The sequence below is a fragment of the Ammodytes marinus genome, assembly GCF_949987685.1.
Source record: "Ammodytes marinus genome assembly, chromosome: 1".
NCBI classification, from domain to species: Eukaryota; Metazoa; Chordata; class Actinopteri; order Uranoscopiformes; family Ammodytidae; genus Ammodytes; species Ammodytes marinus.
The window spans coordinates 16,094,550-16,122,328 of NC_137230.1; the positions used below are offsets into that span (position 1 = coordinate 16,094,550).

General features: G+C 40.6%; 1 protein-coding gene across 7 annotated transcripts in view; it reads left to right on the plus strand.

The window, feature by feature from the left end:
* Positions 1–21,505: 21,505 nt before the first annotated feature.
* The window catches only part of neo1a (neogenin 1a), a 151,890-nt gene continuing 145,616 nt past the window's right edge, over positions 21,506–27,779 (plus strand). For all 7 annotated transcript variants that reach the window (XM_080027802.1, XM_080027804.1, XM_080027808.1 and 4 more), the window contains exon 1: positions 21,506–22,045. In XM_080027802.1, the coding sequence (XP_079883928.1) occupies positions 21,955–22,045 (91 nt within the window). In that variant the 5' untranslated portion in view covers positions 21,506–21,954. The remainder of the gene's footprint in view (positions 22,046–27,779) is intronic.

Sequence of the window (27,779 nt, forward strand, 5' to 3'; positions counted from 1 at the left end):
ATGCATGCCCTTCTGCCTCAGTATTAACAAACAGCCGTTACTCAAGTAGTTTTGATCTGCACCGTGGGACCCGGCAGGGTTGTCCTTTGAGCCCACTCCTTTTTGCTATTGCAATCGAACCACTTGCGATTGCCATCAGAGGTAACAAACAGATTCAGGGGATATGGAGAGGAGGAATTGAACATAAGGTATCATTATACGCCGATGACTTACTTTTGTTTGTCGCCAAGCCAGCCACCTCTTTACCGGAGGCACTTTCTGTGTTGGAGGTCTTTAGTCAGTTTTCTGGGCCCACACCCTCCCACCTCCCCATCCCACCTGGCATAGCTGTCAGAGGCATGGCTCTGTGCCTTGGCAAGCAACATACCATCTCCCTGGCACTTCGTACGGTAGCAGGACTCAGGGTTGGGACTGTGCCAACTGGGGCTCCTACTCATTTTGGTTGTCCACTCTTTGGATGCCCGGAGGGGAGGCTTTCCCACCTGTTCAATGGGAACCTGAAGTGCACCTCCAGTGGCCTCCATATGTCACCTAGATTCACACCATCCACTCAGCAAGTGTGAGCGAGTGTGTTTTGAATTGGCTCCCTTGACAGAATTTGTTTAAATGGCATTTTATAGCCAAACAGCAGGTACTGAAATGAAAGCTTTCAGCCACTAACCTTTGTTTCTATCCAAGGAAAATTGTACATACAGCCTCTGATGTTAATTAGTTAAAATCTAATACTTACACTATTAAATATATACAAAACCGGTATTAAACATACAGTCATATGAAAAAGTTTGGGAACCCCTCTCAGCCGGCATTATAATTGACTCTGCTTTCACACAAAAAAGATAAAAGTGGTATGTCTTTAATTTACCAGGAACAGCTAAGTACTGGGATGTTTTCCAAACAAAGATTTTTTGAAAAGCAGTATTTAGTTTTATGAAATTAAATAAAATGTGAAAAACTGGCTGTGCAAAAATATGGGAACCCTTGTGGTCTTGCTGATTTTAATGCATGTAACAGCATGTAAAACTGAGGACTTTAAACACAAAATTGGTTGGATTATGTTGTTAAGCCTTGAACCTCATATAAAGGTCTGTTTAAGCATGATAAAAGGTATTTTAGGTGCCTAAATGCAAGTTCTACTTCTCTTTGACTCTCTGCAGAAGTGAGACACAATGCGATCATCAAAACAGCTCCCAAAAGATCTTAAAACAAAGATTATTCATTGTCATGGTTTAGGGGAAGGCTACAAGAAGCTTTCCCAAAGGTTTCAATTGTCAATTTCTACTGCAAGGAACGTTGTCAGGGAATGGAAGGACACAGGCACAGTTGCAGTTAAACCCAGGTCTAGCAGACCAAGAAAAGTACAAGAGCGGCATATGCGGCGGATTGTGAGAATGGTTGCACACAACCCAAAGATCACCTCCAAAGACCTGCAAGAACATCTGGCTGCAGATTGTGTATCTGTACATGGTTCTACAATTCAGTGCAATTTGCACCAAAACATCTGTATGGCCAGGTGATGAGAAGGAAGCCCTTTCTGCGCCCACGCCACAGATACAGTTGCATGGAGTATGCAAAAGCTCATTTAGACAAGCCAGCTTCATATTGGAAGAAAATGCTTTGGACTGATGAGACAAAAATTAAGTTATTTGGTCTTTATAAAAAGCAGATGTTTTGGTGCAAATTGCGCTGAATTGTTGAACGATGTACAGATACACAATCTGCAGCCAGATGTTCTTGCAGGTCTTTGGAGGTGATCTGTGGGTTGTGTGCAACCATTCTCACAATCCTCCACCTATGCCGCTCCTGTTTTTTTCTTGGTCTGCCATGCCTGGGTTTAACTGCCACTGTGCCTGTGTCCTTCCATTTCCTGACAACGTTCCCTACAGTCAAAATTGACAATTGAAACCTTTGGGAAAGCTTCTTGCAGCCTTCCCCTAAACCATGACAATGAACAATCTTTGTTTTTCAGATCTTTTGGGAGCTGTTTTGATGATCCCATTCTGTCTCACTTCAGCAGAGAGTCAAAGAGAAGTGCAACTTGCATTTTGGCACCTAAAATACATTTTCTCATGATTAAACAGACATTTCTATGAGGTTCAAGGCTTAACAACATAATCCAACCAACTTTGTGTTTAAAGTCATCAGTTTTACATGCTGTTACAGGCATTAAAATCAACAAAACCACAAGGGTTCCTATATTTTTGCACAGCCAGTTTTTCACATTTTATTTTATTTCATACAACCAAATACTGCTTTTCAAAAAATCTTTGTTTGGAAAACATCCCAGTACTTAGCTGTTCCTGGTAAATTAAAGACATACCACTTTTATATTTTTTTTGTGAAAGCAGAGTCAATTATAATGCCGGCTGAGAGGGGTTCCCAAACTTTTTCATATGACTGTATAAGGAACTCTCCTCGAAATTGCAACACTGTTCCCTCCTTGTAAATCCAGTTTGTATTTGGCAAAAAAAAGTAATGGTGTTCCTGTCCATGGCATCTTAAATATTTTGATGTTTTTAAGTGGTACACCAGCAATTTTGGCACAGACCTTTAAGACTCTTAGGAGCTCCGTTGGCACTCTCATTCTGCTTTGAAAGTTCACATAGCCAAATGCTTATCGCTAGACCTACTTTTATTTTATTTTATTCAGAAAATATCTCTATTGTCATAGGAATGACATGAAATTCATTGCATTCCTTTTTGTGGGTCACCCTACCATTTGGTTGCAAAATTATGTTATGTAAGGAATATTCATCATATTAAAATATGCCATTTAGGTGATTATCAAGGCTGGCTGCATGCTGTGTGTTTAAAGATGTATGCTGTATATGAAAAGATATATCAACTGCAAGAACTGAAACTGTCACCAATCCAAGCTTCAATAAAAATTTATGGTAAATGGTTATCAGTGCTTTTACACCATTGACAAATTCCACACCATCCCATTTTTGGAGGAGCAGCCCCTAACATTTTAAATGATCCGACTGGCTTTCTGAAACAATTTTTTCTTGTGTGTCTGTGCTGTGTTTATGACTCTCACTGGAAGTCAATTCAATAATTGAACAGTTCCAGAGCATGAATTAGCAAAACTGATCTTAAAAAATACATATGCTTAACATATAACAGCCCTCCTTAAGCTGGTGGAATGACATTTTGAAGTCAAGAGAAGGAATCTTTTGTTCTGAGCACACTAATACGGAACAGAAGGTAAAGCTATGTTCCTAAAAGGTCTCAATACATCAGAGAAATTTGCGTTCTCCAACGAGTGTTTACAGCACCCAGCTTTTTTAAATCCAGCAGCACATGGATGGCTTAATTGGCAGTAGTGCAGCAAGTGTCACACTAAATGTCATTAGTGAAAGAGAGGCTACCAGAGCAAACTCCCCTGTGTGGTGACAGAGTTCCCGTAAGGCAGTTCAGAGAACAGTTTGGGGTTCATTTCCTGTCATAGCAGGCACTTAATTACCTCCAGCACATGTCATTGTTTGAAAAAGAACAAAAATAGTCTCTCAATGGTAAAAGAAGAGTACAGTTTTTTTCATTTGTATTAAAGTAAAAACACACTAACCTGAAAATACTCCGGTATGAATAAAACACTTGCAACAAGGAGCCTTATTATCCTACAAATGCAGGATTTGTTTACAAAAAAAAAATCTTGCCACAGGGTTCATTTAGAAGCTGTTGATTTCATTGCTCAATGCTCAGAAATAAAATGACAATTGGAACCTCTAAAATCCTTTGAAAACGGTGAAATATCATGTGATACGATCAAAAGTTCCAGAACAGCCAGTGAGTGGACCTTACGGTGAGATTATTTTGTCAAGTCTTGTTTTCAATATCAAGAATGAAATAACAAACTTTTAAACTGAGAGGAAATGTGAATTAATATTGACGCAAAAATCCACCCATCCACTGTCTATCTATACCAAAGCAGGGTTGCCGGGGGCGAGAGCCAATTCCATCATATTTGGGCGACGGACAGTAGGCCTAAATACCTTACACAGGTTACCAGTCTATCCTAGGATTGACACATTTATACAGACAGCCATTCACACATACACATTTACACTCAGGAGCCTCCAATTACTATGAGCTGCATGTTTGAGGACTCTGGGTGGAACTCGGCGCATCTGGAGGAAACCCACGCAGACTCAGGGAAAAACATTTTATTTTTTAATTGGTTGGGGTGTAGCTACTTATAGCTACTTGATATGTAAAATACTTGTACCAACAGACTCAACATTAGTAGGCTACATTCATTTGTTACTGTCCACCATATGGTAGATTTTTACTTTTGAGAGATATTGTAGCTGTATAGTTTTTTTTAGTTTTGCAATGGATTAAAATACAATCTTACCCCCTCACAAGCCAGCCAAGTACCAACAACAGCCACACTGTTCAGTGTTACAGCGGCCCAACTACCATTTCCCAACCTGGTTCTGTTCATAATAACATCAGAGACAAGCAATTGATATGTATTTTTCCTCGTATAATCTTCATTTATCCAGGTAAAGCCAACCATCTTTGTTTACCTGTCTGCTCCTGTACTCACTCACTCATTCATACTCAGGAGGCCCCCTCTGCTCAGTTCGTCTACCCCCTTTTCTGTCTTTCTCAAGCAACTCAACAGTATTTGACTGAATTCTGCATTAACACAACTTGCAATGTGAATATATTTCTGCTATATTTCACCTTCAAAGCCAGCAACTGCTCAATCTCCTGGGAGCATTTTTCACACCAGGATGCACAAGAGCCACGATTTATACAGCAGCTGGTGCAGTAAATGTGCTGTAATTGCACAGTCACACATGGATCCGGGTGTGTTCAAAGTATCACACCGAATCTATTCATTTGCAGTCCATGTGTTAATGATGGCTGCCTTAGCGCCAACACACTATCTCCCATTTCCCCTCTCAGTCCTCCTGTATGTTATTTAAAGGTATTGTTAGTATGCCCCTTCACTGCCTGCGTACACGTATCCGTCCCTTGGTGCATTGCTAGTTGATTGGAGGAAATGCTTTTTTTGTGTTACGATCTGCAGGGGCATCAACAGTGATCTCTGCAGTAATGACCCGTGCTGGGAGGTGTTGCAGGAGCAGATTTGGAGGCGCTATCCTGTTAACAAGAAACCTGCTGAGACAAGCTGCGAGCCACATCGCTCAAAGATGTGTGATGTCAAGAAAGGCCTGCCAACGCCAGACAGTTGGTGATGATCTGTGTAGCGCTCTCTCTTTTATTGTTATTTAATATGACAATGAAGGAAAACTATAGTTCTCAAGCTGAGAAAATACAAGGAAAACAAAAAGTGGATTTGTTATTTTTTGTTTCTTAGATTTGTTGGTTGATAATGGGATTTGTGTGCTATATCATATCTTAATTTTACCATGGTAGGAGGAAGCTTAAAGGTCACCTATTATGCAAAGTGCACATTAATATGGTTCCCTGTGTGACTAGAGACTCCCAAAGTTTGGGAAAAAATAACCCTATCTCTTTTTCTCCCCCTGAATGCCTGTGTTCAAAACCCCCCATCAGATTTCTCTCCCTTTATGATGTCACAATGGGAGAAGCCACACCCCCTTACATTACTTAGCACTTTCCTCCACCTGTGATAAGCACAGACCCCAGCCATCCATTAATCTTACTGACAGACCTGACTTCAAACCAAATTAGATTCAGGGCCAATCATAGCAGACTGGGCTTTTTGAAACACAGGGCTTAAAGACACAGACTGACACGTAAATTATCCTTAATTGAATTATTTGTCTACAGGACATATGATTTGACCCTTTTATCCCACATCATCTCAATCACATCTGAATCTATTCCTGTATTCTGTTGTATTGAGCCCTATAAACCAAATTTTGAGACCTTTGACTTTGTTCACAGACATACCATCAGTCTGGATAGCAATGATTTGCAACTATTTAATGACTAAAACAATCAAGTTGTATTTAGAGGTCCAGATGTGATGTGTTGGCCATGGATCTATAGATTGCAACGTCTGTCTGCTTGTTGGTCCACCACATTTTCCAGAATTATCTCATGATCTCTCCAAGATGGACACCCGCAAGGCTGTAGGTCCAGACAACATTCCTGGTCGTGTGCTGAAGGACACCACAGCACTGAGACCACTCTGGTTAAGGTCCTCAATGACATCCATCTAAACACAGACAGTGGCAAAAGTTCAGTATTATTTTTACTGGATCTCAGTGCTGCCTTCGACACAGTTGACCACAACATATCACTAGATCGACTTGCAAAATGGATTGGACTTTCTGGAACTGTGCTAAACTGGTTTGAATCCTACTTAAAGGACAGAGACTACTATGTGTCAATAGGCAATTTCACATCCGAGCGAATAAATATTATATGCGGGGTCCCCCAAGGTTCCATTCTTGGGCCTCTTCTGTTTAACATACAGTATATATGCTCCCGCTAGCTCAGATTATGAACAAGAACAAATTTAGTTGCCGTAATTATGCAGACGACACACAAATTTACATAACCATATCAACAGGAGACTATAGTCCGAATCAAGCACTAAGTAAGTGCATTAAACAAATCAATGACTGGATGTGCCAACATTTTCTTCAATTGAACAAAGACAAAACTGAAGTTATTGTCTTTTGTGCCAAAGATGAACAATTAAAAGTCAGTGCACAGCTGAAATCTGTTATGTTAGAAAGCACACACCAAGCCAGAAATCTTGGAGTAGTGATAGATTCAGACTTGAATTTCAAAAAACACATTAAATCAATTACCAAGTCAGCCTACTTCCACCTTAAAAACATATCAAGAATTAAAGGGCTAATGTGTTTATTTTTAGTAGACTTGACTACTGTAACAGTGTCCTTGCAGGCCTTCCTAAAAAATCAATCAGACAGCTTCAGCTAATTAAGAACGCTGCTCACTAGGACCAAAAAAGTGGATCACATCACCCCTGTTCTGAGGTCTTTACACTGGCTTCCAGTCAACCAAAGAATTGATTTTAAAATATTGATGTTAGTCTATAAAGCCCTAAATGGTTTAGGGCCTAAATACAGTACATCTCTGACTTGCTGATCCCTCATGAACCAGTCAGAGCTCTCAGGTCGTCTGGGACTGGGCTATTGAAAGTCCCAAGAGTAAGGACTAGACAGGGAGAGGCAGCCTTCAGTTTTAATGCACCCAATCTCTGGAATAAACTTCCACGGGACTTGAGGTCTGCTTCAACACTCGGCTCTTTTAAATCAGGTCTGAAGACTTTACTGTTTCCGTTTTAACCTGTAATTTTTATTTTTATTTATTTTTAAATGTTTTAATTTTTTGATGTTTTATTCCTATTCATGTTTTTCATTCGCTTTTTTTTAATGTGTGCTCTATACTTGATGTATTTTGTTCTCGCTTCTGTAAAGCACCTTGAATGGCCTGGGGCCTCATTTATAAAGCTTTGCGTGGGATTCACGTGGAAGCTGGCGTACGGAAGAAATGTAGGATGTACGTGCGAACAAAAATATTCGGATTTATAAAACAGTGCGCACTCACGTCCTACGCCTGTTTCCCTTTATAAATCACAATCTACTCTAAATGTGGCGCAGCCTTTGCGGGCTTCACGTACCGCCCATATTTACCCATACATAGTCATCGACACGCCCGAATTAATATCATTTACTGAGTGCATGAAGGCGGTAGTGGCAATCGCCGACTGAAAGGGAAATGGAAAAATAAACTCCACACGGTGTGGATCACTGCGGTCACCTCGAAGTACCCGTTGGAGAAGTGGCGAACAGGGAAAATATAGTTTGGTGGCAGTGTGAGCGTAAAGGCGATAGAGTGCAGCCTGTGGCGATCTCTGTGAACGCTGTGGCCGAAATAAAAAGAAGTGATCCGACATAAAAGTGGACGCAAACAAGTGCATATCCTCACACAACAGTGTTTGTGCCACGAGCGGGGGGCACTGAGACCCCCCATGAGATACAGATTCGGAGAATTCATCCCGGGGCAGTGACGGGCGGCGGAGGGTTAATAAACTTCACAGTCCCTTTCAAAACACAATTGCGACGTGCTTAAACACAAAGAAAAACACATAGATAAAACGGACTAAAAGCCGTGAAAAAAATCACAGTAGCCTATGTGATGTGTAGTAGGCTTATCATTAGTGTATGAAAAGGTGCACTCCTGTCTGCCTGACTGAGGCATCGAGAACAGCGTCAGTGTAAAAGTAATAGGCTGTATTCCACCTCAATATTATCAGAATTAATTCCACAACATGCAGATAGGTTATTCTTTAATAACTGCAGAGCTTATTCGAACGTTGCTATTTTGTTTTTATTTGCACTCATATGTCTCCGTTTGTAGGCTATTTAAGATCCTAATTCGTTTTGTTTTTGTTGGTATCACTCCATGGAAAAATCCGTGGAGGCATTTGTTCATTAGTTGTAAGAATGGCTTCATCCGTTTTGCAAAGGAACTCCCAATATATGATAGACCTACATGGCTTATAATAGGCCTATCTGGATACATTTTACACAAACACATTCGTTCTCGCACTTCATACATGTGCCGACGGAGTCGCCGTTTCTCCTTTCTCCACTTTCTGTGCGTACGCATGGGTCAGAGTTTGCGTGGAGGACCGCACATCTCCCGTCAAGTTTGGTTTTTATAAATCCCAATATTTGCTTAGAAATTGGCGTGCGCCCTCTTCTGGGCGTACGCAACGTTTATAAATGAGGCCCCTGGTGTCCGAAATGTGCTTTAGAAAAAAACTTGCCTTGCCTTGTGCAGAGGAGCTCAAACATGTCTTCACAGACATCTTCAACGCTTCTCTGAGTCAGGCTGTTGTTCCGTCGAGCTTCAAAGCCACCACAATCATACCTGTCCCAAAGAAGCCACTTTCAATGACTATCGTCCTGTTGCACTGACCCCATCATCATTAAGTGCTCTGAAAGGCATGACTCACATCAAATCCACCCTCCCCCCATCCTGGACCCTTGGCAGTATGCATACCGAGGTAACAGATCCACAGAGGATGCTCACTGTTCTGCTCTTCACCCAGCTCTCACCCAACTGGACACCAAAAACCCATACATCAGAATGCTGTTCATACACTGCAGTTAAGCATTCAACACTACCTCAGCAGCTGATCTGCAAACTGGACCAGCTGGGGCTCAGCAATTCCCTGTGTAACTGGCTGGTGGACTTTCTGATGCAGAGGCCTCAGGCAGTACGGGTCTGCAGCAACACATACAGAACCACCATTCTGGCCTTAGTTCCATGACTGATACCTAAATGGAAAAAAACAGACATTGTTTCCATAGGAAAACAAAGGAGGAACTATCCATCATTACAGAAAACCACCCTGGCTTACCCCTGTGCTCTGTAGGCTACATGCATAGTAATTCTCTGGGGGATGTATTCCAGACGTAATGAGAAAGAAACATCAGGGTAAACAAATCGTCTTTTTTTTGCAGGCAGGCCTAATTACAGGGCAGGAATAAATAACTATTGGAGAGGAGACAGTCACGCTACAGTGTAATGCATCGTAATGGGCCATAGAGAGTTAATGCATAATTTTTCTGCCTGATATATTGCTGTGGCATGTTCAGCTCACAGTTAGGTTCTCTGGTCATACAGATGTTTTGCTGATGTCACATAGGCAGATTATTTTGTAGCCCCTTCTAATTTTTTACCTCAGCTTCTGTATATCCGAGATGTAAAAGATATACTGCTGGCATCATTTTGGCCACATGTTGCTTCATAGTAAATTTAAAACGATATGTAAAGGCTCCCCTCTATGAGAACCTAAAACAGTGAGCGTATTCAGGTTTAACATTAGTCTTGGTTGTTAAAATGTAATATATGTCTGAATGATGGGAAGGGGCATCTTAACTTTCAAAAACATGCTCTTGGACACCCTTGGGTGAAAATGACACAGTGATGCCTCGCAAAAGATGTATCTGCCTCAAACTTACCATGGCAGAGCAAAACGGTTGGGTGCGCCTGGGGCTCTCTGGCTCAATTGTCCCATTGATTAGCACCGGAACTGTTAAAAAAAATCACTTATATGCATTCCTGAAAATAAGCCAGGAAAGCATGTCATAAGAGATGGGTGCATCCCAGGCGCATCATATCATCATTGGTTTTTCAGGTCCAGTGAGTTTCTTTTTTTAGTGCACCCACCTAACCTCAAACCACCTCTTTGACTTCTGCTTCAATTCTGTTTCCCAGAAAGCCTGTCAGAATCCAGTGCAGGGACTACTCGTTGCCTTCACTCAAAGGTCAAGGTTTGTACATACATCACTGCAGCCCCACTCGTTACTCAAAACATTTGATAATTATGTTGTATTGTTCATTTTTTTCTTTATGATGTTCGACCGTTATTTTGAATATCGTCACAGATTGTCCCATCTGTGTCGATATAATACCTGTATCGAGACAATGGACTCACAGCCATTAGAAAATCAAATGAGAGATTTAAATCTTAACAAGTCCTTGCTTTAACTGTATTATATTGTATTGATTCATATTGTATTGTATACATTGTATGAAATAGGAAACTGTACATGTAATAGCATAATGTAAAATTTTATAAAAAGATGTATACTCGATATTTACCGATGTAAATTATGACTTAGATTAACATTATAAATATGATCAGCATGAAAATTTGACGTAAACGGACATTTTTAAGGAAGACATTAACATTATAGTGTAATGACAATTGACATTAACAATGACAATAATTCTTCCTTAATGCTTGTTTTTACACTATTTATTAAAAAAAAATTCCGCTCAAAAACACCCCAAAAAAAATAAAAATCATATCCCTTTATAATAATTCATAACAAGAATATTTTATGTTGTATTCAAGTTGCAATAAATAGCAAATAAGAAAAACAAAGACAAGTATCAGCAGCAGTAAAAACACTCACAAAAAGTAGGAAGAACTATTTAAAAAAAACTTGACTAAAAATGCTAGTTGAAATTTTATTCTGACACACCCACTCTGCAACTGGATTAGGTTTGTCCTTTAGAGCCTTGAAGGGCAAAATAATTGAGGGTTTTCCTAAAATAATCCCCATAATTTTAAATACGGAACAAAGGATAGCAACAATTTAAACCACAGAGAGGAGATCATTGTCTTTTCAACTAAATGCAATATGTATACTTGGAGACTTGGAGACAGTAGTAAAAAAAACTAATCTTGGTCTTCCTCAAAGGATGCTCATGGTCTTCTGTCACAGAGATTGTTGTCACGTGACACGAAGGATTCCACCGTTCAAGTGATAAAAGGGGACCATATCTTATCTTTGTTTAGTCCGTTTTCTCATGAAGAAAACAATAAACACAACATCTGATACACATATCTTAATTTTACCATTTTTCCAAGCATTCATTTTAATCATCAGTCCCTGCCTCTTCACACATGTAATTCATAAAACCAAGAATGATCCAAGAGTCTCAAACACCAAAGTATGTTTTGGCAGTGACTAGTGGTCACCCCTCTTTGACTCTAGTCAGAGCGTTCATGCACTTCATGACAGATGAGGTGGAATGGAGGAGGAAAAAAACTGAATATTCCTCTCTGTAATCGTTTCAATCTGTTCTGCCAGAACAGATTGTGGTATTTTGCTTCCCTGTTGGAGCGCTGTGCATTTCTCCTCCCTCCCTCTCTTATTTCCCCTCTCCCTCTCCCCTTTTCCCATTATTGCAATATGGCACTCTCCATTTCATTGTCAGTCTGGGCAGCGCTGCTGTTGCATGGACTCGTTACATTGTGCCTATCGCCCACTGGCCACCTTCCTGGTGCAGGAGTATGATCATCCATCATAGATAAAACATTACGCGACACCCATGTGGCCACAAGTTCCTGCTAAAGCTGGGAAACGGTGGTGGGGATAAGCACAGAAAATGTGCTAGTGAAATTGGCCACCTACTATCAAAATGAAACGCTTAAGGAAACCTCCACCCTATTTGTCAGTTCAAATTGATTGTATTTTCTTCGGGCCTGAGAGAGCGCGGAGCATGCAAGATAGGTGCTGCTTCTTGTTTAGTATTTCCTGATGATGCCTGAGCCCCATTTAAGGAGTTGCAGTCCTTGTTGATTGAGAGAGCCCCTGTAAGTGGCCGTGGCAATTCAAACAACAACAGTGGACCACCTCTGGCAGGAAGAAGGCCCTTAACCACGAAGGCTGGGGTTGGAGGGGAGGGGAGAGGTGGGAGTTGAGCCAGGAGGAAGGCAGCTTGCGGTCGTACATCTTGAGAAGTCTGCATGTGTTGCCCAGACAGCCCCTTAAGTGACTTCACCTCATCTCAATGGTGCTCATTACCCGCGATAGAAAGCCATTCATTCAGGGCAGCAGTATAAAACAAACCAACCCCATCTGGAGAGAGGACAAGAGGGTGTCAACATGGGCTTGGCAAATTGATTGGGTTGCGCACAATGCTGTGAATGGTAGAGGGGTTGTACATCTCGTCATTTTTAGAGCTCTCTAATTTTTACACACTTCACTCCTTGCTGTCACAATAACTGAAGCATATTTTGAATTTAAAATGCATTAATAACAGGGTTCCTACAAAATTTCTGAACACTTACTCATAAAACAGAAAGAATAATCCCCCACAATTTGGTGTCTTTAAATGTATTTCAATGGCTATAACTCTGAAGCCCGTGTTAAGGCTGCTCGGTTTGGTAGCCTAGCGTCTTAGAGCATGGGCTCACGCTGTGATGAAGCCTCTGTCTTTCACAAGATGGAATCCAACATAGAGGAAGGGGAGGATGTGCAGCACACTCTTGAGACTGCATTATCTTCCACTGTCAAATTTGTTTGAAATGCCACTTTTGACAAATTACACCTTCCTTCACCCCACCGTAAATGCCTTTCCTCTTGCAAGTATATTGCTCTTGAACGTATATGCATGGCTTTTTTAAAGTGCAGGAACTGTCTACATTCTGCAAAGGAACTGTGGATAAAAATACTCACGCCTGCCTGTGAAATAAGCACAAACACAGACTTGCGCCATGTGAACTGTAGCAGGGGGAACAGATTCAGCCAACCAAGAGCTGTTGGGCTTAATGGCTTTGATTTGAATTCCTATTCCTTTCATTAGAAAACCATTGACATTTTAAGCCCACCTGTACACTGCTGTGACTGAGTAACCTTTAAGAAGAAGAGTGATGGTACTCTCTTATTAAAGAGAAAAAAGCCCAGGGGGAAGAAAAACACATTGACAGATTTTTTTTTTTTTCTTTATTCTGCTTTATAATTCTCACAGTTTTAGAACAAACTACATAAACTAATAATGAGGGAAAGCACTTAAGAAAAGCAAGTATAAAAGTTTTCCACTTTATGTTCAGCTGCAATGCAAAACAAACTGCACAACTCCATTGGTCATAAAAAAAATTTATTTCAGGAATTGAATGTTTGTTTGATATACAGTTAGACAAGCTTACATTCAGTTGTGGTTCAAAGTCTCAAAGCAGCACCAAATGTAGATATACAAAATATAACAGTTTTTACTACCTTTTTTTGGTTTGATGCCGTTTAGTTGTGTAGTGGTGGTATATTTTGCATCCCTGTTGGTTACTTTTAAGTCTTGTGCATCATCTGCTCTTTTTTGATGCAGTTTGATTCTATTGGGCTGGGATATGCTGTCAAGATTTTACCTGCTGTTCCCCTATCTCCATATCATATGTGGAATTTATGGTCAAAGTTTACAATAAAATGATGCCCTTTTCAAAGCTGACTGTTTCCATTGGCATATGATAAAATGTAGCCATTTCAGAGTTGCACCTGCAGCTGGACCACTGACAATTTGGCCTCTTTGGAGCTCATGTTTTTTTGCAAAAAAAGAAGAAAAAACTCACATCAAAGTGATGCTTGCCAGAACTCTAACATATAGCCTCACTTAACATTTCTGACCCACCTTTGCTGCACTGTTTCTACTTGTGATTAGGTTACCCACATGTTTATATATGCTTCCCTTGTTTGTCTCGTTCCCATATGGTGAACACATTTCAAATTGTACAGTTTTTAACTATGTTGCTTCGACATCTGGTATGCGCCCTTGATTCACAATGCGCTTTACTAAAACATGTCCATTGGCATTACCTATCATTATCATTAGGTTTAAGTTTCAGTTTAGCATGAAAGGGAAATGTGTCAACACACCCATACATACAGTAAGCCTCTTGTTTACGCTTCTTTTGTTTTATTAAGATTGACAAGTTTTGAATGAAATCATTGCCACACTTGTTGGCCAGCACCTGCAAAACATTCATGTGTTTGCATGTCTGTTGTGTGAATCTTTACAATGTAATCCTTTGTTTTTTAAGTTATATTTCTCAAATTTGATCCTTTATAAGGATTCACTTTCTGGCCCACATTTTTTCTTGTCTACTTTTGTTCCATAATCACTTTTTTTGTAACGCTTACTTAGATTCTGTTAACCACAAATTAGCTCCATCTCCTGCCTCACTCAATTCACATGATGTCATTCAAAATTAGTTGTCTAGAGAATATGACATTAGATTTGCCTCCAGACGTTGGTCAGTAATGTGGATTTTTAACAATCAAAATTCACCCTTCATTACTTAAGAGATTAGACTGTTGTAGATCCCAGTTTATGTGGTCACTCACCGGCTCCTTTGCCCCCTCAATGACTCTTTGAGTCAATCAAGCCACTGGTTACGTCGAATTTTCATCTGCACACTGAGAGGTAATTAGAACAATGATTACCCTGCATCCAGGAAAAGCATGAAGACAGGGAAATAAAGTGCTGACATGAGTGAGGTGAGCTGTGCCAGGCTTCTAAAAATGTGCCCAGGCAAGCAAGTGTATGCGAGGTCTCTGAGTAGGCCTACTCACCGGCTGCTTCCTGCCGAGGCAAGTCATCTGCGGTGCAGTGGCAGGTGAGAATGCTCCATGAGGCCATGTGCTGTTGCCAACCTTAGCACTGGGTTTGTGCCAGTTACACAGCAGCCACCGTTTGTCTCTGTGGGGCAAACAACCGTCAAATACACACCCATGTGTGACGGTCAAATGTGTCAGATTTAGAAAAATATCATCTGCCGGCGCCGGTTCAGGATTGAGGTGTCATCTCTTGGGGATTTAAACTTGTACACTGCCATAGACACAGAAAGTAAACCACACACTTACTGCAAATGCTGCAACGCCCTTAAAGGTAGAGTCAGCGATTCTGGAGAACGCTTGTTGTCAAAACACTTTTTGTCAAAATCTGTGAATATCTCCTCATGATGCGCTACTTGTCCGTACTGAATGTGCGCTGAAAATAAAAATCCAGTGTTAATACACAGCCTTGGCTCTGTAAACGTGTATGCTGCTAGCAATGATGGCCTCCCTTTGTTTACATACCGTTAGTTAGTTAGTTAGTTACAAGTTTACAGAGCCTAGGCTGTGTATTAAAAAAAAAATGTTGTACACACAGACAGGTAGCAGATTGTGAGGAGATGTTTTCTGATTTTGACAAAAAGTGTTTTTACAACAAGCGTTCTAAGGAATTGTTAACTCCACCTTTAACAGTCCTATCTATTTGATAAATGGTCAGTTAATTGATCCTTCACTGTATTTTAGTGTTGGAGCTCAGCTTTTGTGCTGAGCAGATGAGGTGATGTTTCATCCGGAGTGTAAATAATCCCAAGGATGCCCCAAATGCCATGCAAAAGACTGTTCATCCAGCTATCCTACAAACTGAGCCTCGTTTCTCTTAATCTGGATCTAAATAAGATTAGGATCATGCTGGGATCACATTCAGCCAAGGCCAGTATTGGTAATCCACACCAACCATTTGAACAGAATAACTGATTCTATGAGAATATATGATATTGTGGTCATTTCAAAGACGCAGATATTAAGAAAGTGAAGGATGTTCGATCTAATTAGTAATTAGAGGCACAATTCATATGAAATAGACCGTATGTGTGTGTGTGTGTGTGCGCGCGCACACGAGTGTGTGTGCGTGTGTGTGTGCGCGCGCACACGAGTGTGTGTGTGTGTGTGTGTCTGAATATCTGTTAAATATACTGTATATATTTTTCTCCACACACTAAACACGCACAAGCACACACACACACACACACACACACACACACACACACACACACACACACACACACACACACACACACACACACACACACATATTCAACTTATTGCTGTACATATGGTTGCTGCTTTTAACAGAGTTAAAAAAAATGTTAAACGTTTGAAATATTACGCTCAACAGCTGCTTCAAGTGCAAGTTAATCCACCGTCCTTTTCCATGCAGTAATCTGATGGCCATTTCCTCGACTGCATGGTTGCCATTACTTGATTCATGATGTGAATATCTCTTTAATTTCGGAGATTTGAGATATATGACCTTTTTCTTTAATCTGGAAAAAACATGTTCCCAGGACAGGCTCTTTTGATAGTGAGTTTGAGCCCAACTGTGTGCATGATGTATGTTGCATAATTGGCCTATGGATGTGATCTAACTTTGACAGACAGGTCTGCTGTTGAAACTTCATTATAAAGTGCAGGGCATACTCTAGAAAGCTGTAGGCTGTTTAGTGAAAGCTGTGGTGGGGATTCGTAAAGTGTTGGAATAAACGTTTCTTGTTTCTTATCAGCGGACTGGATATGTTTTGTAGAGGAGCACATGTTGGCAAATACAGTATATATAATGGCCCGTCGTGTAAAACCAGCTACAAAGCGAAACCATGATAATCTATCAGAGTGTACAGTATTTTGTCTTTGTTGTATGATCTTATTGTGCCATTACCCTCAATATCATACATTGACGCAACATATATATATGTATATGAATGACTTGTCTTTGATTTTAAATGCATCTGGTACAGGCTGTAGGATTGGGGACTCACTCATTAACCACCTTATGTACGCAGATGATCTGGTCATCTTTAGCCCATATAGTGCTGGTCTACAACAGCTTCTGAGAGTATGCACACAGTATGGTGATGATTTTGACATAAAATACAACGCAAAAAAGAGTAAGATCATGATTGTCAGAAGCAGAGGAGACAGACAGTCAACCTTCCCTGACTTCTATCTGTCTGGCACTGCACTCAGTGTGTGCAGTGAAATTACATACTTGGGCCATATTATGTCTAATGACCTGTCTGATGACAATGATATCTATAGGCAGCGTCGGAAGCTGTATGCACAAGTGAACATGCTCTGCCGTAAGTTTAGTATGTGCTCTGTACCTGTCAAAATCTCACTCTTTAGAGCGTATTGTACGCCGCTGTATACTGCCCACCTGTGGTGTCGTTATAAACAAGGCAGCATTAGAAAGCTTACAGTGGCCTATAATGATAGCATGAGGCTACTGCTGAGAGCTCCAAGAAGCTCCAGTGCAAGCCAAATGTTTGTAAGTGTTGGGGTCCCTACCTGCTCTGCTGTGTTACGTGGCCTGATGCATGGATTTATGTGTAGGGCATCTGAGTCAGAAAATAACTTAATTGCAGTTTTGGCCAACCCTCTATGCAGTTCGGTCAGATTTTCTTCCAGACTGTGGAACCATTGGCGATCATGTCTGTATGCTTGGCACTGAATATTGTGAAAGGCTGTGTATTTTTTACTCTGTGTTTGTGTATTTGTTTATGTTGTTTGTGTTGATATGGATCCCCCTGGGTCTGAAATAAAGAATTATATATATATACTGTATAGAGAAAATAGGAGCCTCTCGTGTGCAATCTTGCTGTATGACACATATTTAAAGATGTGCACCAATATGTGTTAAATATATTATCATTAATATTATTATTAATATACTTATTATTATTTATTTATTTCATTTTTCCTTCATTTGAATTGGATCTGTGAGGTTTTGTTTTAAGATGACAATAGAGTATATCCATTTGTAAACACAAACTTAATTTTCAAAAATGCTTTCCTGATACAAAGATACAACACATTATTAAAACACATTATTAGTTAATATACTGAGTTAGCTTTTACTTTTCATAATGAAGTTCAAGGAGCGAAAATTCCCAAGAAGGCTTCAAATCCTTGATATGTAAATCTGAAGCATTCATATTTAAAACACCTCTTATCTTTAGCCTACTGTTACCAGTCCCTGACCCTGCATAGTAATCATCTCACACCTACGCACATGGGTTACTGAGTGTGACGTTTATTTAAGTGTATTACCTGGGCCTTGCCATCCACAAAATTCACAGTCAATTCTCTGGTTAAAGCATGAGGTGCATTACTGTATCATAATAAGTAAATGATTCCTGAGAAGTTAAACCCTGTTTAGTTGCATGTTCTTCTTGTGCATCCATTTACATCAGGGAAAAAAACTAATTTGTTTGTAAGTACTTTGATTTATTGGTGTATTTAATGATTCACTCACTCATAATTAGCCTGTTTGCCCCCTACTGCCCACCAGGAAGCATGGCAGTATTTACACATGACACACTGAATCATCCATGCACTCTCCTCTGAAGTCCTGTTCAACTGTGCAACTGTGTGACCTTTTCTTGAGATGTGTTTTTATGACCTGCCTCAAAGGAAGTTATCAGTTATCTTGTTGACAGGAGCTCAAGAATGATACATCACAATTTAGTGGAAGAAGTTAGATAACCCAGGGTGTGGCAATAATTGTAACAAAAGGAGTAGAAAAAAGCTGACCAGTAATATGGCAGAAGTATAAAGAAGAAAAAGGTTGGCCCGAGAGGTGAGCCTTGAGGCATGCCGTACAATCAGTGAAGCAGAAAGAAGGTGTTATTAATGAAAGTACAAATGTTATGTTGGACAAAGTAAAGTCCAGGATAACCATAGACATACCAAACAGAAAGAGGCTGCCCAGGGGGTGGAATGGTCATGATAAATATATCATTGATGATTTGAACCAGGAGGGGGAGCTGTTCCATTTGTCTGAGTGAAAGACTTTGTTTTATTGGGTGATACAGAAGTGTTCTCTTCTCCCTGAAGCCTAGTCACAAGCTCAAGCACAATGGAGCACTTTCTTTGATTTCATAATCCTGCTCCATTTAACTACAAAAAAACTATGTATTTTTATACCAACAAATACAAAGCCTTCTTAAAAGTGATGCAAATGTCACCAGATGTTTTCTTCTTCTTTTAAACCTGTTTAATACTGTCTTTGTCCAATCAGTAAGAAACCAAGGATATTTACTTTATCTCCTCCATTATCCTCCGTAGTGTAACAAAACATACCAACACTGGGATTATTTTAGGCAATTTGAGCTAGTAGTTAAGGCACTTAATCCCATTTTTTGATTCCCTGCCCCCATGTGACATTGTCCGTTGGAATCAAGTTACAGCTGTTGGTATCTGCATCTGTTTGGATTCCTGTGAACAATTTTCTAAACAGGAAAAGATTTTTCACCCATTATTTGGACAATGTATAAACTAGTTATGAGAACAGCGGTGGTGGGGATGGGTGATTCACTGCAGTTTGGTCTAAGTCTTCTGTATGTGTAACTGTTTATTCGCAGGGTTATGCTGTAAGGGGTAAAAATATAAACTATGGTTCACTAAATTTGCTGTTATTGACTCCACAACGTGGATGTAGGAGACTATTAGTGCTAAGTGCCATGACTTAAGATCATGTTTAACTGCTTTTCAGCTGAACCCCAGTGTATGTCCCTTTAAGTAGGCTACTATGAAACTCAAGTGCATTGGAGAGTCAACCCAGCTAAATTCAGTTTGTCCACATTTATATTTGAGAAACATTGTCTGGCATTGAGTTTATTGGGCCAGAATTACAACATACAACAATGTAGTATGAACAAACATCTACAAAATGCTAGTAAGTAGGCTAAGTGATGATGCAACAGGTTAGGAAGTAACTTATTTTTGCAAACAATAACATTTTGCAGACCATTTAATTTATCTTGGTAGTATTATTCTAGAATAAAACACAAGATGAATATGTGGGTAAATGTACTCATTATAGGCATCAATGCAAACAATTATAGCATTACACATGGAGGCAACTCAGCAATGAGCTGTTCACATTAGCTTGCGAATTTGTTATCTCTAACTTCTTAGTATTCAACTGTCCTCTTACAGCTGTAACAGAAGCACATTGTCAAATACAATTTGCAGTCGTTGAGCATTTAATGCCAAACATTTTGTCATAACATTGTTTTTGGTTTATAATGACTTTGTCTTTGACAGTTAAGAACGACTTCATTGTCTAATAAGATGACTCAAATGTTTTATTATAATGTTAATTATTGTATACAAGGCTACTGTCTTATGTGTTTCTGTGGTTTCTGTAGCCTATTATTATTTTATCTCGTTAGACAATGAGATGTGCCACTTCCGGTCGCCATCTTTGTTCCGTCAGTCACCAATTTAAAAATAGTATTTCGGCCTACTGCAAATAATAGTGTAGTTAATAGGCCTGTTTGTTTTTCCTACATGGAAATGTTCTGAAAAAATGAGGGGTAAGGATTTTCAGTTTGGCGTGTATTTGTATTTCAGAGTAGGCTAAATTAGCCATAGACTAGCCTAGCCAGCCTACTTACAAAAGGAATAGGCTAGTCAGTCAGTAAGGCTAACTTAAAACAAAAGTTTAGTAGCCTATAGAACTTCTTACAGTCACTTCCTAACCTTAATTTAAATCAGTAGGCTATTATTAGGTCTAGGCCTACTATTAAATATGTTGTGTGGTTAAAGGAGCTGTAAGCGGAATGGTTCTTTTAGCTAACTTCCTGTCAGTTACTGCAGTTAGCAGTCCCCTCGCTCGTCCCTACGTCACCACATTAATGCATTGCGGTCTTCAAGCAGCAAGTTATCTAGCATCATCTCGGATCCATAAGTGTGATACAACCGGATAAAACATGATAAAAAACATCAAAACGGACATTGGGAAGGATTTTTACCTGCTCCAGGCGCATACACATTCACTCATTTGTTGCTCTGGCGTGCACCGGCAGTGAGAACATGGAGTGTATAGATAGGAGTGAGACGAGTGATGGTTTACAACGTTCTCTCTCCTGATTGGATAACAAATCGGGATACTACAACATTTTAAGTGAGCTGTTACTGCTAATCAGAATGACTTGGAGACCTGTGACGTGACGTCCGCACTCTGTTGAAGTGATTGCTGTAGGAATATGGAGTGATATAACACATAGGCTATATTAACACAAATAAACCGCTCACTTCACCTTTAAGTTTTGTTGAGACAGAAATCGTATAAAGGGTAGCCATATAGCCTAGTGTGTTTTGTACCTTTAACGTATTAATGTGTTAGGCTATTAATGCTATAATGTGTTGAATTAGAATTTGCATACAGCTTAAAAGACCTGCCGTGTAAGGTGAGCTGTTTTCTTAGGACTGAAATCCCACACCATATTTTAGTTTTTGCCTGAGGAGCACACAGACAGGCAGCAGCCAGGATCCAAACTTCCGCGTGATTATTCCACACCCTGTTTTCCGGGGAGCCGCTGGAGATCCAGCCCTCAACACGCTGCTCTCTACGCCCCGTCCGTGAGCAGTGAGCTGGCCGCGGCGGTGATTTCTCCTTCGGGGCAGATTTTTTTTTTTCAAATCTTTTCTCCAACTGAGCTCTTCTAGTGTTTTTCTTGCGCGCTTGACACATATCGGAGTAGTAAAGTCGGCGCTTTGGTGCTCAGTCGCCTGCAACATATTTGTGTCCTCGCGCTGCGCCTCCGTGGCAATGGATTGATTTCGGCGTTTTTTCTTCTTCCCCGACCTCTGCCTCGACCAAGTTGAGAAAACAGTCACTCTAACCTGCGGCTCGCTTCTTCCCAGCTATATGTTTCATCCGGCCTGTTCTAAAAGTAGGCTACCTGGCTCCGGATGTTTCTACACATTGTAGGACTTTGAACTTTTTTCTCCCCCTTGTGCATTCACAGGAGGTGACCTGGGGATTTTAAGGATTTCTTTTTTTAACGAGAAAAAGCTTCTCCTCCTGGGTTCCCTGAACCCTGCAAAGATTCATTGGTGAAAAGTGATGGCCGAGCGGGGAGCTCTGTCGCTCCTCTCTCTCCTCTGTCTCACCTTTCTCTACACGGAGACCATCACGGCAAAGCATGTCGACAAAGGTAAATACCTGTGATAATACACTGCTGCTCGTTCTGCTGCGTGTCTGCTTCTTTACGCCTCCATTGAAGAAACTTACCTACATCGTATCACGAGTTTGGGGGGGGGGGGGGAAGCAACATACGGAATGCAAGCTTATGGCTCTGAAGATCATACGTGGAGCTAGGTAGCTAATTGTGTTGTGTTTGGGTCAGCTATGTTACTCCTTTACCGTCCAGGGGAACTTTAAAGGTGGCTACTTTTCCACAACAGGCACCCTATTTTCTCTCAGGCAAGCCTTGTTGGAAGCAGTAAAAGCAACACGCTCTTTCCCACTCTGTCCTTTTGTCTGCGGAGAGGCTGCGGAGGCAGAACTGCTGCTGATAGGTTTCTATGTTTGTCTGTCACATAATTCGTAGACATACATGACGATCAGTTGTTTCACAGACATGTCTGTGGGGTTATTATGTGCTAATGGTTTTAAAAAGGCTATCAAATTATATATACATAAATGACTTGATCTCTCATATGTGTTGGTGCTAGACTGGCTAGTCTATGTATGTGGTCATGGAAATGCAAAGGATGGCAGGAATTTGAAGGAAAAAAATCACTATGCAAAGAGTCATTAGCGCTCAACGGCAGGTAATAAGCTGGCATCATCAGTCCGGCTGACATCTCATTACCTGAGCGTCAATACATGTTTAGCTGATGGATAAACAGAACCAAATTAATTAGCTTCTGTTAATGTTTTGAAGTGAGGCCACTGCAGTGTGCAGTCCAGTCTATGTCTTACTCCAGCTGGTGGTGCTATGTAGTGAGCAATTTTTACTGATATGTCAGGTATTGATTAGAATGTGTGTGTGTGTCAGCACAACCCACACAGTCTTAGAACCACTCCAAGCGGCCAGTGCCTGAGACAGTCTTTTCAGCAGTCATTGGAGCGCACAGTTCCAGCCTTTAACACACCAATGACCCAATCATGACCGTTATATTTTTATCTCATTTCAGCTGCTAAACGTGATCAAACAGAGTAGCATGTAGTGTGAGAAAATGTGTGAATATAATTGACTGTTGTTCAACATGGCCCAGTTTTTTCTGTCATTCTCGTGATATGCAAAATACTTATGTGTATGAAAGAAGAAGAGGAGAAAAAAAGCTTGAAAGCTTCTTGTTTGTTTTGCTGGCTAAAAAAAAGAGTGAATGTCCAAAGAAGACTGGGCTTGGAGTGACAGGCCTGTGTTAGCTGTTTGGCTCTCCTGCGTGTGGAGCCTGATGAAAGACCCTCTCCTGCATGAAAAGCGCTCTGCAGTGGTGGAAGGGGAGATAGAGAGAGGGAGAGGGAGAGAGAGAAAGAGAAAAAAAGCCCCTCCTTGGCTTTGCTGGAGATCAGTACAAAAGGGAGAAATGGGGGTAGGGTGTAACAGGCCGACTGTCTGGAAAGTAATAAAACCAGGAGATTAAGGGGACCAGGGAGTTCCTTTGGGGGCTTTGATTGATTCCAGAGAATTGGACTGGGACCCACACGCAGAGAGAGTCTCATATTACTAATTGTGGGGTCCCCTTCTCTGAAAATATCTGTTTATGCAAAACACATTTCTTTGAGGTCCCGGCTGAGGGCAGAACTTATCTTTACCAAAGTTGGCAGAGTAACAGCCCCCAACTTATAGAGTTTCAGTTGGTCTGGGGGGACCAGTACTCTCACTTTTTTCTTCTACTTTGGAATAGCCTGTAAAAGTTCAGTCAAGCTGCTGCAATGTTTTTAACCTTTTCCTCCTCTGTAGCTCCTACAAGTTGTTAGAACTTTAAAAAAAAATGCTTCAAATAGTTTGGCTTGTCCCTGTTGGGAGGAGTGTAAAATCCATCCAGGCCTTTATCTTATCTCTGTAATCCTGCTAGGAGGGGAATTGTGTGCTGATTGTCTCCCAGCGGACAATGCAAATAACTTGCTTGAAATGTGTAAATATTTGGCAACCCTCTGTGCTCTTACAGACCACTCACCAGTGTTTCATCCTCACGGACCACCTCAAGTTGCCCAGCCCCTATAGGCCAGGACACACCGGTCAGACTACCCGAAAATGGAGTCTGCCGTTTCAGGCAGCTCCAGTCTTCCCGTCGCGGCCAAAAAAGTGCCAAGAACACACTGAGCCGACTACTGACTTTCTGTACGCTCTGCGCTTGCGCGGGACGTAATTTCTCCATAACAGCAGGCGGCGCTAATCTGTATTGTGGCCCAAAAAAATACGGAAGCTGGAAATGATGGGACAGCTCTCTAGACCATAAACATAGATAGAAATACGTATTTATATTTATGGACCATAAAGAGCACCATTTTTAGCAGATGGTGTCGAGCAGTCAACAAGGGTTGATGCATGTGAGTACTCGCTGAACGAAACAAACAAACACATTAAAACAATGGCTAACTGTTGTTAGCAGTTTGTGCTACCCGTAGGGTTGCAAAATTTCGGGAATTTCCAAAGTTGGAAACTTTCCATGGGAATTAACGGGAATTTACTAAATTTAAACAACTCAAATGCACTAAATCCTTCTAACTGTTATTTCAGTCCTGGCAAACGTTATAGACAGTAAAAAGCAGTTTTTCCAACTATGTTTTATAATATTTATGAACATTTAACTTCAAATCAGATTTTTTTAAAAGCTTATTGAGACACCCAACTTGATATCATATATTGCTTTGTACTAGACCAGGTTTACAGAGGCTTAAACAGTGATTTTAAATAAAGGTGGGGAAAATATATTTTAGGGGGCATTTACTTAATTTATTGAATATGTTGGGTCAGACAGATGACTTTTACAGATGATTTTACTCAACATTCATCTTTTTGTTGTTCAGTGAAATTATTGATTGTTCATAAAATAATCAAAACTTGATAAAGTTCTACTTACAAATAAATCTGTTCAAATGTAATGTTTTTTTTATTGTATTAGTTTGCATGGGTGTCTGCCTATGACAAAACATAATGTTTATATGTTTAGATTTGTTCGGATATGAAAAAAAATCATCAATCGGCTCAAAAGAAGCCCGACGACATCTACGACGACCGACGTCACGGCACACACCAACCAGATTCGTGTCCCCGCCCCTTCCAGACTCTCCGACGGCGATTATCGGGCCGGTGTGTTCTGGCCTTATAAACAACTGTCGTTTTCTTTGGCGCATTTAAGGTCTTCTCGGTGGACCCTTCTGCTAAGAAAATCATTTACCACCTATTGTGTTGTTGTGTTTGGAAAGCCCAGGTGGTCCTAAATCCCAGTTTGGGGGTGGGGGGAAATAATGTTGGAAGGCTTAAAGGTGGATCATATTCATCCTGAAAAGTGTAATTACATTCTCTCTGGATTTATGTGACTTAATTTTACAATATCATCTTCATAAAATAGCTGAATCTTTATACACATGTCCACGTGATCTTGTGATGAGCCGAGAGTGGGGCGGTCACAGAGGGTCACCTAAAGTCTCTTTTGTATAGAGAGTAGGCTGTTTACTGATCATTTATTTATGGGCTCAAATCACTCATAAAGTCCTAATGACCTCCATCCACTGAGAGATGGATATAATTGCACACTCGGCCTAGTGTTTGATTCATCTGCTTCAGTAATGACAAACACCCCCATTAGTAGATGCTACCGATACTACTGATGTGGACGTACGGTTTGTTGTTGCTCAGTATTCTGCTGGAAGAGTTGGAGTGGAGAGGACAGCACTTTGAGATCAAAGTCTAAAAATAACACTATTTTTATTGCCTTGTTCCTGCTTGCTTTCTAAACAGGTGAATTCAACTTATATTTAATCGAACAAAGCTCTCCTGTGTGTCATTTTGCTCATATATTGCAGTTGTTTAAAACGTTGCTTGCCATTGTTGGCTTAACCGCAGCGTTAATGAAGACAAATTGCTGTGAAATATAGCAAGATCTCCATTTGGACCATGCATGGAAATACTGCACGGCTTTAAACTGGCATGAATTTTTCCTGTTTCTAACTATAGGAAACGTTCAGGCATCAGCTGTTGGATGTTTAATGCGTGTACAACAGATTGAAGCTACATTGTTGTGAGTGGAGAGTGGCCACGGGTCATGGTCTAAAACATAGAGATGATCAGGGACAAGTCCATGGCTTCTCCTGCCCCCTACTAAGAGGAAATCACCCTCATCCGCGCAGCCTCTTGTGTTGTAGCTCAGAGAAACATGACAAATGTCTTCTTTTCCTGTTTCTCCAGTGCAGCCTGTATTATTATTCACTGCCATTCATGGGCTTTGGACTTCCTTAATGCTGTAATAAAGTTTCCCCCACATTTTCTCCCTTTTTTCCTTTTATTTTAACCTGGTAAACCACATGTAAAACAGCCAACTCTTAATTGCACTGAAAATCTGTACATTTCACATTTACAATATTTTTCAACATAGCATTTTGGTTATTTAACATCAAGTAACATGTCACAAAGTTGGATTACAAACAGCATATTAATGCTTTTTCTTTTTGATTTATTTGTGCCAAGGAAACACTTGGTTGAAGTTGACTGGAAGTTCTATATTCATCATCTATTTTACATTTTGAAAGTTCCATATTTTGTATGTGTTGGCAGAGAATAAGGTTTTTTATTTTAATTTGATTTTTTTTTATACACCTTGCACTTTCGCTTATCATTTCCTGGGGGAAAATCAGCTCCCTGGACAGAGGGGAAAAACCCTTTCATTTAATATCGTTGAAAAGGCCTTGTAAGTAGTCTTCTGAACCATCTCTGTACTTTTGAAAGCAAGCCTATTTGGTGTTATGATTGGTCGCCTCACAAAAAGCAGCTTACATCAAGTTCTTAACAGCCGTATTTCTCTCGGCTTCAGAGGTGTTCCTGCTGTGACTAGAACAATGTCAGGCGCAGCACCTTTCCAATCCGACTGCTACATATTTTCTTTGCGTCTGCTGGCCCTTTCATGTCAACACATAAAAAAGCTGAAAAAAAAGAAACTTTCTGGGAGTTTGAAAAAAATAGTTCAATGGTGAAAAGAGGCCACAAAGCTGACCTTACTTCCCAGTGTGATGATTCCTTTGAGACTTAAGAGGAACTCCTAATGACATTACTGCAACAACATTTTATCTTTGACTACAGATATAGCTGCTGGACACATGTTTGCCTTGCCGTTTTTCACTTTTCCATCAGGCTTTTGTTTTTAAAATCGAACAAAATGCAAAACTTTAGATAACAAAATGTAGAACAAAATTCACTGTAGTGCTGCCGTTATGATCTCCAAGCTCCCTGTTCTGCTGCAATTGAATGATGCTCAGGCTTAATGACCTGTGGGAGAGCAGAGTCTTTTCAGTTTCCATGGCACTGACGCTATAGCAGCACAGTGAGCTCTTCTTTAAAATAAATTTAAAGAAGAGACTCAATGTCAATAAGAGTCTGTCATTATGCTGACTACCTCTGCGTGCCTTGGTGAACTAACCTGGTCATGCTCTGCCCTGCCGCCTTGCTCCATCTTGCAGCCGCACACATGTATGGGTGTTGGGGGCAGGTTTTTGGAGTTCAGGTTGTTTTGAACACATTAACAAATTGATTGATATTTAAGTATATTTTAACGGGGGCGCCTTTAGCTCAGTTGGTAAGGCGTCCCCCTCCCGGGGCCGGGCCCAGCAGCAGACCCGGGTTTGATTCCCACCCGCGGTCGTTCTCTGCATGTCACTCCCCTCTCTGCCCCATTTCACCTCTGTCTCTCAGTCTGCACTATCAATAAAGCATAAAAATG